Source organism: Stegodyphus dumicola, chromosome 5 (assembly GCF_044657685.1).
Source record: "Stegodyphus dumicola isolate Sdum_Otavi_A_Nest chromosome 5, ASM4465768v1".
Lineage (NCBI taxonomy): Eukaryota > Metazoa > Arthropoda > Arachnida > Araneae > Eresidae > Stegodyphus > Stegodyphus dumicola.
Window position 1 is genome coordinate 14664629 of NC_140772.1, and position 12549 is coordinate 14677177.

At 35.0% G+C, this 12549-nt stretch overlaps 1 protein-coding gene across 1 annotated transcript in view; it reads right to left on the reverse strand.

Annotated features, from left to right (window-relative positions):
- LOC118186048 (voltage-dependent T-type calcium channel subunit alpha-1G-like) overlaps positions 1-12549 on the reverse strand; it is a 283525-nt gene that overhangs the window by 168106 nt on the left and 102870 nt on the right. The window contains exon 12 of the mRNA XM_085816460.1: positions 7263-7380. Coding sequence (XP_085672586.1) covers positions 7263-7380 — 118 coding nt within the window. The remainder of the gene's footprint in view (positions 1-7262; positions 7381-12549) is intronic.

The following is a 12549-nucleotide window of genomic DNA, read 5'->3' on the forward strand; positions in this document are numbered from 1 at the left end:
ATGTATACCTACATATACATGCGCATATATACGTATGCAGGTCAAGATGATTTATCTTACGCCGATTGGAAACTTGTAAATGTACTTGTATCTCACTATATTTTTGTGTGAAATATTCCTTTTATAAGATGTTTAACTACTTCTTGCGGCAAAATGGAAGCGAGAATTATCTGGGAGTAACTAAGGAGTTCTGTGTTTCTGTTAAATATTTTACAGAAACTATCTTAAGTTGGAATACTGCTGAAGAATAATGGGTGCACGAATAACGGATGATTCGACGCCATAATGGGCTCTAGATTACAGATCAAAGATGCTATATAGCTGCCTTAACTGTGGATAAATGAGCTGTAAAATGTTTTTTAAAGCGTTCTCCAATGTCTGAGAAACTAGAAATTCTAAAGGTTTTGTTACATTTCTTATAACCTATTCAAGTAAAAGCACAATTAATGGCATCATTCTATGCAGAAGAGTACTTAGATTGCAAAACAGATCAAAGTACTAATCTATCTATTTATTTTGCGATAAATTGGGCCCAAAAATCTACAAGATCTGGGGATAATTAGAGATTCTCCTGTGTTCGTTAAATTGTTCGTAAACTATTCAAACAAAAGCCGAAGATAATTTTACTTAGGTACTAGAGAGTTAAATGAACTATTAAAGGCAAAGAAAGTAAGAGAAATCTTTTGTTAGTGTTTACAGATTTATTATAAATATAATGACTTTGAAATTTTTAAACATATTTCAAGTTCTCATACGAAAAATTACAGTACTTAGAAGGTAAGAAATAAGAATGATGATCAGAAATTTTCACAAGCAATAACTTCAACTAGGCAACACGTAGTATTCAAAATGATGAAAGCACTGTAAGGAAAAGCTATGTATGGATTTGCATTTAAATAGACCGTCTCTCTTTTTTTTCTTTTGTTTGAAGTCTAATTCAGTTCATCCCCGTAAAGAAAGATTTTCCATCTTGTCTGTCCCATTTCCAGGCTGCCCAGGAAAGCTATTTTAAATATAAATAAGAGATCAAGGAAAACATTGGAGAAATTTAAATTTTTTATTCTGAACTTTTATTGTTATCATGTCAAATTAAATGCAGAAAAGTATCAATTTACTCCTCTGCTGTTCTGTACTGTGGATAGTTATTTAACTTCGAAAATCATTTAATCTGGAAAGCAATTGTGTACTGTTAAAGGTTCGATGATTAATCTAATTATTAAATTCGCTCACTTGCAGCAATGGGAAGATAATATGATGCAGGAATTAATTTAATTTACATAAAAGGATACTATTATCTTTGCCTATTTGCTTGAGATATGCTTACACTGTGCACAAAAAATCAAACATAAAACAATAGGTGGGGTAGTTCTATATCTCCCTTTTTACTGGGCCTGTTGACGAAATTTATCTTGCATTTTCACGTCTCGAAAGCTTGACATAGGATAAATATTAGATTTATATACAGCCTTTGTTCAAACATAAGTATCTTGAAACAAAATCGGACTTTTTTTTTTTAATGACATACCGACCTTTTTTGCATATTTCGATTCTGCGACTGAAATTATGCCCAAATATTAAATTTTGTAAAATTTGGTGAGAAACTTATACCGAGAAATTTAAAAACGTATCTTGGCACACTTTTTATAGATTGCGCCAAGAATACTTCACTTGGCGAAATTCTTAATTTACTGCAACCTAATTTCCTTTCTATTCTTTCATTGCGCACGAGAGGAAAAAAAGGTCCATCATACTTTCAAATAATTTTATCAAAGCGCGTGAAGCACATTTGGCGTTATTATAACTTATAACAAATATACTAAATTTCAAAAGGCGTGAATTTAAAACTTGACGTACATGTTTAAAAGTTTTGAATGAAAAGGTCAAATTTTTGCAAGTATTCTTAAAATTTCATATCTTTTAAGAAGACGGCAAAAATTTTATATGTTATAATTCAAAACATTTTGGAAAATTTATGAAAGTTACAAATTTTAAAAACAAACCACAAAATAGCTGCGAATTTTATTTGGATTGAACTTAAATTTCGAACTGTGAAAGAAGGAATCATGTAAGTTTAGTGAGAAAAGGAATATAAATGAATATACGACAAATTCAATTAACACTAAGAAGCTAAAATTTTGAGAGCTAATTTTTTTAAAATCTCCCTCGTGCGATTTTTACGAAGCTCGTCACTTTAGCATATTTGAGTCGTAGAATCAAAAAGTGAAGAAACAAAATCGGTATGTCATTTCAGAAAAAAAATCCGATTTTATGTCAAAATGCCTATGTTAGAACAATGCTGTATATAAATCTAATATATATCTTAAGTCCCGCATTTGAGACAAAGAAAACGGAAATTAAATTTCGTTAATCGCCCCAGTAGAACGGGACTGTCCACTTTTTTGTGCGAGGTGTATATTTGATGTTCATTTTTGCAAATTATTTTCACCTATTAGTCCCATGTATTTAGTTTACGGTATTCTAAATTCAGACAGGTGAATAGTTGCTAAAATAAAAGCAGTAGCTGAACTAAATTATATTTCCACAGGTATTAAATAACAATAGGATTTTGTATTTAATGATGCGTATCAGGTACATTTAAACAGGTATCCTTTTAGATACTTAAAATATAAAACGCTTTCACAAACACGTTTGTGAGGTTGTAAGGTATATTTTAATTTTATAACAGTTATTTTAATTTAATGCATCTTTCCTGTCTCATCTAGCTTCAACTTACAACTCACTAACAGAACGAGTATTTAGAATCGCGTTAAATGCAAATGAGAAGGAGAATAGTATTTAAGTCGAGTTTAACTGACTTCCAGAGAGAGTGAGAGCATTTCTGAGTAGCGCGCGTTTCCCTTTGGGCTGCGTTACGTTTCTCTACTCTGTTATTACGCTCGACCATATTATGTGCCTTTTAATAGTTTGCTGGCTAATTTCATATCACGGGTCAACTACACTGGATATCTTAAATTAAGGAAAAATCACAAAAATAGTGATAACTCCCTCAAAAATAAGCCAAACCGTGTAAAACTTGAATATGTTGCCAAGTAAGAGTAGCTGAGTAAAACTGCAATATGCAAGTTAGTGGCGCTGCACTCGGAATACGTCATCTGCGAGGAGAATAAAAGTCCATGTTTGAGAGCAAGCCCACATATTTCACTGTGATAGTGACATCAGAAACCTGAGATAACCAATTCGTTACAATGACCTCCAGGCATCATTTGCCTGCAGAACTACAATTGAGAGCCATTGGGAGACTAGAGGCAGGATAAAGTCAAACAGAAGTGGCCAGATAGCTAAATGTGAGTCCTTCTGTGGTCCATAGATTTTGGAGGCGATTTAAAACCACAGATTCGGCCTCTAGGAGGTTCAACCAAGGACGGCCAACTGCTACGACGAGCGCCGATGACCGATATTTGACATTATGTGCACGCAGAAATAGAACCGCTTCTCCGACTCTTCCTAGATCATCCCCTGCTGCAGCCACCGGAAGGTTGGTGTCAACGTCAACTGTGCGTAGAAGGCTTGAAGAAGGTGGTCTGTATGCGAGACGACCAGCCATTTGCGTGCCGCTCACGTCACGCCATGGAGGGACCGTTTGCAGTAGGCACGACAACATGTCCGCTTGATCAGTGGATGGCTGTTCTCTTTACGGATGAGTCCAAGTTTAGACTAGAAAGCGATAGTAGGCGTTATTTGATATGGAGAGAACCTGGGACCCGTTATCATCTGTCAAACATCCGTTTAAGAGATGCATAGGGAAGAGGCAGTGTCTGTGTTTGGGGTGGCATCTCTTTGGGTGGACGCACAGACCTCCATGTCTTTCCAACGGAAACCGTGAATGCTCGGTTTATAGAGATGACATCCTTGATGCTTATGTGCGCCCATGTGCCGGGGCAATAGGTGATGCTTTCCTGTTACAGGACGACAACTCAAGACCATACAGGGCTCGCATCATAGATGATTATCTTCAACAGGAAACATTTATGCGCAGGGAGTGGTCAACTCGATCCCCGGACTTGAATCCTATCGAGCACGTTTGGGATGATATAGAGATACTTCTAGCTGTTCTCAGTCTGCCCCCTCAGACCCTTGCCGCGCTTGCAACAGCTTTGCAAGAGCAATTGATCTCGCTTCCTAGGGCATAATTAGACCGCATAATTGAAAGTATCACGCATCACTGTATGTGCTGTATTGCTTCTAGAGGGGACCATATTCCCTGTTAGCAAACTAACACCTTCGATTTGTTCATTTTATACATGTGCTAATACTATACTACGATAATTGTCTGGTAATTTATTTTTATGTTATTTGATACCTTACTATATGTTGTATATTGCGGGTAAGTTTCATAAAATTCTATATGTAACTCTTTCAGTAATTGTGATTTTTGTGATTTTTTCTTAATTTATGATAAACAGTGTAGTTTAGGAGTGTTAGGTTCGTCTAAATCTCTTTAGTTAGTCATAAGTTAGTTCTTATTTCTTACATTTTGAGTTTAAGCATAAGTGGAGGCTTTGCTGTACGCCTTAAGAAAGGGGCCAATTGTTAATCTTATTTTGAGCAAATAAAGGGTAATTAACCCTTCTTGAGTTCACATTTCTGTTCTTGAACTTAAGCGATTATTCGCTTACCCGTTCATTAGGTTCCTCGACATTACATATAACAGGATAAAAGTGAGGAACTGTATAAAGTTAATTTTACGTAATTAATTAACACGTAATTAACACTCGTAATTAATTAACTCGTAATTAACACGTCATTTATCATATTAAAATCTTTCAGACATTTCTATTGTTTCCTCTGTTCCACCAGAATATCTAAATGAAGGAAGTTTCGAATAGCAGCTGGAATCTAAGTTTAAGAGAAAGGAAGAGTAGCAACTTCAGCCTCATGTAGCGGAATTCCTCTATTATTAATTGTGCTGAGTGCTTTTACTACCAACTGGTGAGTTTGTCTTTTGATTGAAAATTAAGTAAGTAATAGTAAAATAGCAAAGCCCAGGTATTAAGCTACAAATTAAAATTTAAATTAATCACTAAATTAAAATTAAGTTTAATTTTAATTTAACATCTAGATTTTTAAATGTTACGGCGATTTTTCTTCCTCCTTTCTGCATGACTTCCTGGTGTAATGGTTAGCATACTCGGCGCGTATTCGAGAGGTCCAGGGTTCGAGACTCGGTGAGAGCATTGCTCATTCTTCCTATCTCCTGCTTTAAAATAACCTAATGCCTCTACAATGCCTTAAGTCATTATTGCCTTTTCATCCCGGAATTAGTCGAGGTTAATTTTGTTAATTATTTTAGTTCTTAAATTTCCAACTGACATTTAAATACACTCATGTCCATAAATTAAGGATAATTCGGAGTCACGCAGAAATCGAACCCTAAAATAAATATATCACCTGTAAAATCACTACACACATCTTCAAGAATCATATGCAAATTTTCGGAAGTAACCAGATGACACAGATGGTACGTCACAATGACGAGAGTGTAAGAGAGTGATATATAAGGAATACAGGCAAAGAAGTAAAATTGTTCGCAGGCGCTTTCTAAGCATTTTTCAGTGCAATAACCGAATAGTTATGACACAAAGGACGCATTTGGATGATGTTTTACGTGGTAGAATTATCGGCCGTCTCGAATGTGGGCGTACCCGACTGGAAGTGTCAGACGAACTTGGAATTGCCACGGAGTGTCATCTCCATGCTTTGGCAACGATTCCAAGATGATGGTAATGTGAGTAGACGTTAGAGCGCAGCTCTCCCCAGAGTTACAACGCCGAATGTGGACCGGTATTTGGCAGTTATTGCCAAAAGAAACAGGCGGAGCACAGCCTCAGACCTGTCTCGTCAGCTCTCTTCAGCCACTGGTACGACAATTTCAAGGCAGACCGTGTACAGACGCTTAGGGCAGATTGGTCTATATGCTCGTAGACCTGTCAAATGCGTTCCACTTACTGCAACTCACTTTCGCCTGCGGTTAACCTGGAGTAGAGAGAATGCATTGTGGACACCGCAACAGTGGGTTTGTGTGATGTTTTCCGACGAGTCCAGGTTTAGCTTGCAGTCTGGTTCTCGCCGGACTTTCATATGGAGAGCTCCAAGTACCCGTTACCACCAAGAAAACATCATTGAACGACACCGTTACAGTGGTGCAGTAGTGCTCGTTTGGGGTGGAATTATTCTGGGTTCAGAACTGACTTGCATGTTGAAATTAGAACCATGACAAGCCAGATCTATCGGGACGTTATTCTGGAACAAAATGTACGTTTGTTTCGGGGCGCCATGGGCGCACAATTTGTGTTTATGGATGATAACGCCCGTCCTCACCGTCAAAACTTTGTAAGCGAATGCCTTCAATCGGAGGATATCACCCGTATGGACTGGCCAGCATTCTCACCGGACTTGAATCCAGTAGAGCACGTGTGGGATATGCTTGGCCGACGAGTTGCAACGCGTCAACCTCCTCCTACATGTCTACCGGAACTTCGGAGAGAATTGCTTTATGAGTGGTGTAGTATCCCCTAAGATCATATGGATAATTTGATACTCAGCATGCCTAGGCATTGTACGGACTGTATTGCATCGTCTGGGAGACATACAATGTATTAACAATCATACCAACCATGTAATATTGATCTTTTGTAATTTGCTCCAGGGAGAAAAAATAGTAATTTTTTTAATAATATCAAACATATAGCATCTTTTTTTGCTCTTTACCTTTTGTTTAATAAATAAGCTTTACAAATAAGTCAAATTTGTTTTGCTTCTAACTCTTCCTTTGCGTTATTTTGCATTATCCTTAATTTATGGACATGAGTGTAAATTTAGTTGTTTCCACATTGATGTACTGAATTTAGTGTTCTAGTACTGAAATGTAAAGATGGGAAGATAAATCGTCCGGCAATTTTAGTAGGTTTAACTATTGTTTCGATTAAATAAAATTCAATTTGACCTTATAAGTTATTTAAAAATTGTTTCATCAGCTCATGTATTCTGATAAAGCGAAAAGCAGACGATGATTAAAACGCTATAATACAGAATTCAAAGAGGTATTTCTAGTGTTAACAAATAAAAAGTTTTATTTAAATTTGCTATTTCTACAGCCTATTCTTGGTTCTTATGAAATGTTCATAATAGTACAATATTAATCCTCCCCTCTCATGAGAGAGGAGCTTATTTGCCTCTTTAGCAAAGAATAAATAAAACTTTGAATATATCTCAAAAATAAAAATCGATTTATAAAAGCTTACCTGAAAAACGGTGACAATTGCCCATAAAAGTGAATCGAAATTCTTACGATCGCACTGGGTTCCACCGTCCGGCATTTTCTTACAAAATTTGCATCCGAACAGATTCATACCTAGAATGCTGGAAAACAAAATCGGTAAAACTGCATATTATCAAACAAGGCAGTAAAATTAAAATTTATATATTTTCAAAAGGAAAACGAATGCTTTATGAATGATATCAATAATTTAAAAGAATGTTGCAAAATAAATTGAAGCTCTTTGTGAGGCAGATGGGGCCCACCAGCGGACGAGCGGTAAAGTCGCTGAACACTGGTAGTTCGGTTCGAGGTTCGAATGCCGCGAACGGGCTGGCTGCATGGGTGTTTCCGTGGTTTTCCCCATGCGTAACGTGTATACGAGCCAGTTTCCCTTAGAAAGTCCTCCACGAAGGCATCCCTCCCGTTAGGCAGATAGCCTTCGAGGCTTTGCCGTAATTAAATAACCTAACCTATGAGGCAGATGTTATCAGATAAGAATGCCGCGAACGGGCTGGCTGCATGGGTGTTTCCGTGGTTTTCCCCATGCGTAACGTGTATACGAGCCAGTTTCCCTTAGAAAGTCCTCCACGAAGGCATCCCTCCCGTTAGGCAGATAGCCTTCGAGGCTTTGCCGTAATTAAATAACCTAACCTATGAGGCAGATGTTATCAGATAAGAACTGAAAAAACGTATTTTCAGTTCTAAAGAGACTATTTTATTACTGCTATCAACTGGCAAAGATTACAAAGAAATATTCTTGTTGTTCCTGATTTAAAAATTTTGCTCATTGTTAAATCTTACAGGTGCTATTGCAAATTTGAATGAAGATATTAATATAGATAATTACAGTTGTTCCGATTATCCTTACATTTCGAATCTGACAAACATCTAAGTAACTGGACTATTGGAAAATAAGTATAATTATAAAAAAAGTTATAGTTATACTTATTTTTCAATATTCCAGTTAGTTTTTGACTAGTCAGGTTTGTGACTAGTCAGTCAAACAATCCGTAAGTCAAATATTACTGTTTATTATTCAAATACTAGAAATTTATTTCTTAATTTATCATATTTTATTTTAATGAAGATTGTAGATTTTAATTCCGTAAAAATATTTAAAGCATATTCTGTTTATTTATAAAATTAAAAAAGGGGTAATTTGTTTTTGCCTAAAATTACAACTCATATCAAGTAAAATAACAATGAAATCAATTTTTTAAAATTTAATTCTTGCCTTTAAATTCAAAACATAATTTTACCTTTATAGTCTCTGTAGTAAATTTAAAGAAAAGAAAATTATTTTTTATTTCCCTAAACACTCAAAACATTTGCATGTCAATTAAAAACTTTAAAATTTTTTTTTCATATTATTTACGCCGGTTCTTATATCAAACATATAATTTTACTTTTACCTGTTGTTTTATTAAATTGAAAGAAGAGATTTTTTTTTAAAATTTTGTTTATTTAACTTCCTTCTGCGAAGTAAAGGGATAACTGTAATCGCGAAAAATTTCGGGCATCATATTACAACGAAAATATCTATTTTGACCACTATCGGATCCACTTGCATGATATTTTCGTGTAACATCTGTACTTACGTACGTACGGACAGAATAAAGGACTCCTTTTCCTGGATATTGATTGTAAAATGGATTTAAAATGGATTCAAAAGATTTTTGTTTCGTGACATCTGTACGTATGTACGTACATATGTATCTCGCATAGCTCAAAAAACGAGCAGCCGTACAAAGTTGAAATTTTGCATATGGGACTGCTACGAAATGTAGTTGTGCGCCTCACCTAATCGTTGCAATCGGCGGCACCAAACGTGTATGTTACTGTAAAAGACCGAAATTGGAGAATGTCGACTTTCACTGAAGAATGTCAACATTCACCAAATACGTCGGTGAAAGACCGAATATTTCACTACAGTCTTGCATATTCGGACCCTCACCGGCGCATGTCGACAATCACAGATATGCTCTGGTGAAAGTCCAAAAGTTTGACTACTATCGGATCCACTTGCATGATATTTTCGTGTAACAACCGTACTTACCTACGTACGGACAGAATAAAGGACTCCTTTTCCTGGATATTGATTGTAAAATGTATTTAAAATGGATTCAGAAGATTTTTGTTTTCGTGACATCTGTACGTATGTACTTACATATGTATCTCGCATAGCTCAAAAAACGAGCAGCCGTACAAAGTTGAAATTTTGCATATGGGACTGTTACGAAATGTAGTTGTGCACCTCACCTTATCGATGCAATCGGCGGCACCAAACGTACATGTTACCGTGAAAGTCCGACATTGGAGAATGTCGACTTTCACCGAAGAATATCAACATTCACCAAATACGTCGGTGAAAGACCGAATATTTCACTACATTCTTGTATATTCGGACCCTCACCGGTGTATGTCGACAATCACAGATATGCTCTGGTGAAAGTCGAAAAGAGAGGTCATAAAGTGCCATAATAGTTTAAGTTGTTGCAATAAATAAGATTTGAATCGCATAATTTAGTAAGTTTTTTATTACTGTTATTTTATTTTCTCATTTATAACGTGCTGTATAATTAAGTAAGTTTTTAACTTCTATTATTTTCCTTTCTCATTTTGAATTTATTGAGTGTTTTAGGTTCTCATGTTCTTAAGTTCTTATTTCGAGTTTCAAGTGCGTTTATTCGCGACTGAATTACGGAGAAGAAAATATAATATTGTTATATGTTCAACATTCACCATTAGTACATGGTGAATGTCGACATTGACCGGTGTAAGTCAGAAATAAAAGTATTTGGAAAATATTTCGGACATACACCAAGAGACTATGTGAATGCTGACATTCACCGGTGAAAGTCGACATTCTCCAGATTTCGGTGTTTCACCGTAACATATACATATATTCCCACCTTGTTTCCCACCCGTCTCGGTGAGCTCAGTCGGTAATTGTGCGTTTTTTGTCTTGTTGTTCTTATGTTCCGGTTAAAGTTTTTATGCCTTTAGTTAATCTGCATGCAATAGTTGTAGAATTATCAACACTTTAAAAGTTTAAGTGGCACTAAGCGTAAAGAGGCCGCCATTTGAAACTCTTAATGGAATAGTCAATTAAGTCAGTTTCTGCACCTTCAGTGTGTTTTTGCCGAGTGGGACCAAACTAAACATTCAATTTTTGGGCACCGAAAAATCTATCTTCTTATCCGCTCGCCGAATTGCTTGGTTTTGCCTAGAAACGGTAATTTATTTGTAAAAAATTTGTTTTAACTGCTTTAACTGTATTTTGTGTTTTATTTTTTTCTGTATTTCTGTATTTTCTGTATTTTACAATTTTTTATGAAGATGTTTTTAGTTTTATGTTTTTTTGCTTTGCTGCGAGGTGAGAGCTGAATGAATTGAATGAGAAATATATCTTTAATCAAATTCGTGGAAATAAATTTAATAAAATGCAGCAAAAGTGTGTATAATTTAATAGGCCGTACAAGGAAGCCAGTGGTCTCCACATCAGAGTTTTTTTTAAATTAAAAAACAATTTATATATTTTTGCAATTTCGCTCATTACACGTTAAAGAAAGAGACACATTAATTTCGCAAAATAGATGTATATGCAATGCACATGTCTACGTATGTATTGTTTACAAAAGTTATGTAAGTTTATGTAGATTTTAACAAAACGTATGTTAAATAACAGCCTAATTTATAAAAATGCTATGAAAGATATAAAGAATAAAACAAGTCCCCGAATTCCGTCTTAATAGACTTCTAACTAAACCGCTGGAATGGTACTCGTTGTAAGTCGAAGATTATCTGTAGATACATCAGAATAAAAGCAAGTGTTTAATATTCTACATAACTCAGCAAGAAGAAATTTTACATTTACTGTTACTAATCAAGAAAAAATGAAAGCAATGTCGATATAGAAGATTCATGAGCATAATCTCTTAATGATGAAGTAAATGAAAAAGCGAAATTCAGAAATTGGGCTTAGTCAGAAAATCCATCTTCTTTTAAGAGTAAAATCGTTTGTGGCAACCTGCGTCCCCGTAGTTTCATAAGCAAAAATTGTTTGTCGTCGGAAACACTTACAGTGTAGACAATAAAAGTTCTTTTCAACCGGAATTTAGATATTTTTACTTCCTTCTACGAAGTAAAAAGGAAGTATTGTAATCGCGAAAAGTTTCAGGCAGCAAATTTCAACGAAAATATCCATTTTGACCGCTATCGAATGCAATTTAACGATGTTTTGCGTGATACTGTACGTAAGGAGAGAATAAAAGACTCGTTTCCTCCGAAGAAAATTACAAAACTGCTTTAAAATGAATTCTGAAGAGAATTTTTCGTGGCGTCTGTACGAACGTATGTACGCACGTACGTATCTCGCATAACTCAAAAAAGAGTAGCCTCAGAACGTTGAAATTTTGTATATAGGACTGCTATAACATGTAGATGTGCACCACGTATTTTGGTTGCAATCGGCCACACCAAACGTATATAAATATATTTATATATATATCCACTCTGTTACCCGGCTTAGCGATCTCAGTTTCTTTACTCTTATATGTTTGTAAATTGTACATTTTTTGCTTTAAAAATGATTAAATTATGTTGTTCTTATCTTCCGGTTAAGGTTTTTATGCCTTTAGTAAATCTGTATGCAATATTTTTAGAATTATCACCAATTTTAAAGTTGTTTAATTGCTACTAAGCCTGTTTTTAATGGCGGCCATTGATATTTACATTTGAAACAGGAGACTAGTGGATTTGCTGCCAATCTAAAGGAACCTAGCTTCGCAACAACAAAGATAACGCCTTCATTTATTATTGCCAATTAAATCATGCTTAATCCTTTCTGGAAGTTTTTCGAGGAAATAAATGTTTAAGATTTACTTCGTAATTTTTAATGTAGATATTTTGAGTTTTTATCTATTTTTGCCTTTTTGCGAATTGAGAACTGAATTAATTGAATGAGAAATACTCAATCATCTGTGAAAAACTGTTTATTTTTTGTTTTGTTTGCTTAATTTCTTTTATACATCATTCTAGCTTTATTATAGTATTTGAATAAAACATGTGACAACGATTAGATAATTCTATTCTTTAAATGATATAAATTTTGTGCATTACGAGTTATAATATGAACGAAATATAATATTGTTAAGTGAATCTAGCGCCAGAGTGTCGCTGTGGTAAACAAATACTAGAGTGAATTTTAAAGAATGCATTTATTCTATTGTGGTTTATGCGCTTTCAATCCAATAAGTTTAAACGAAATG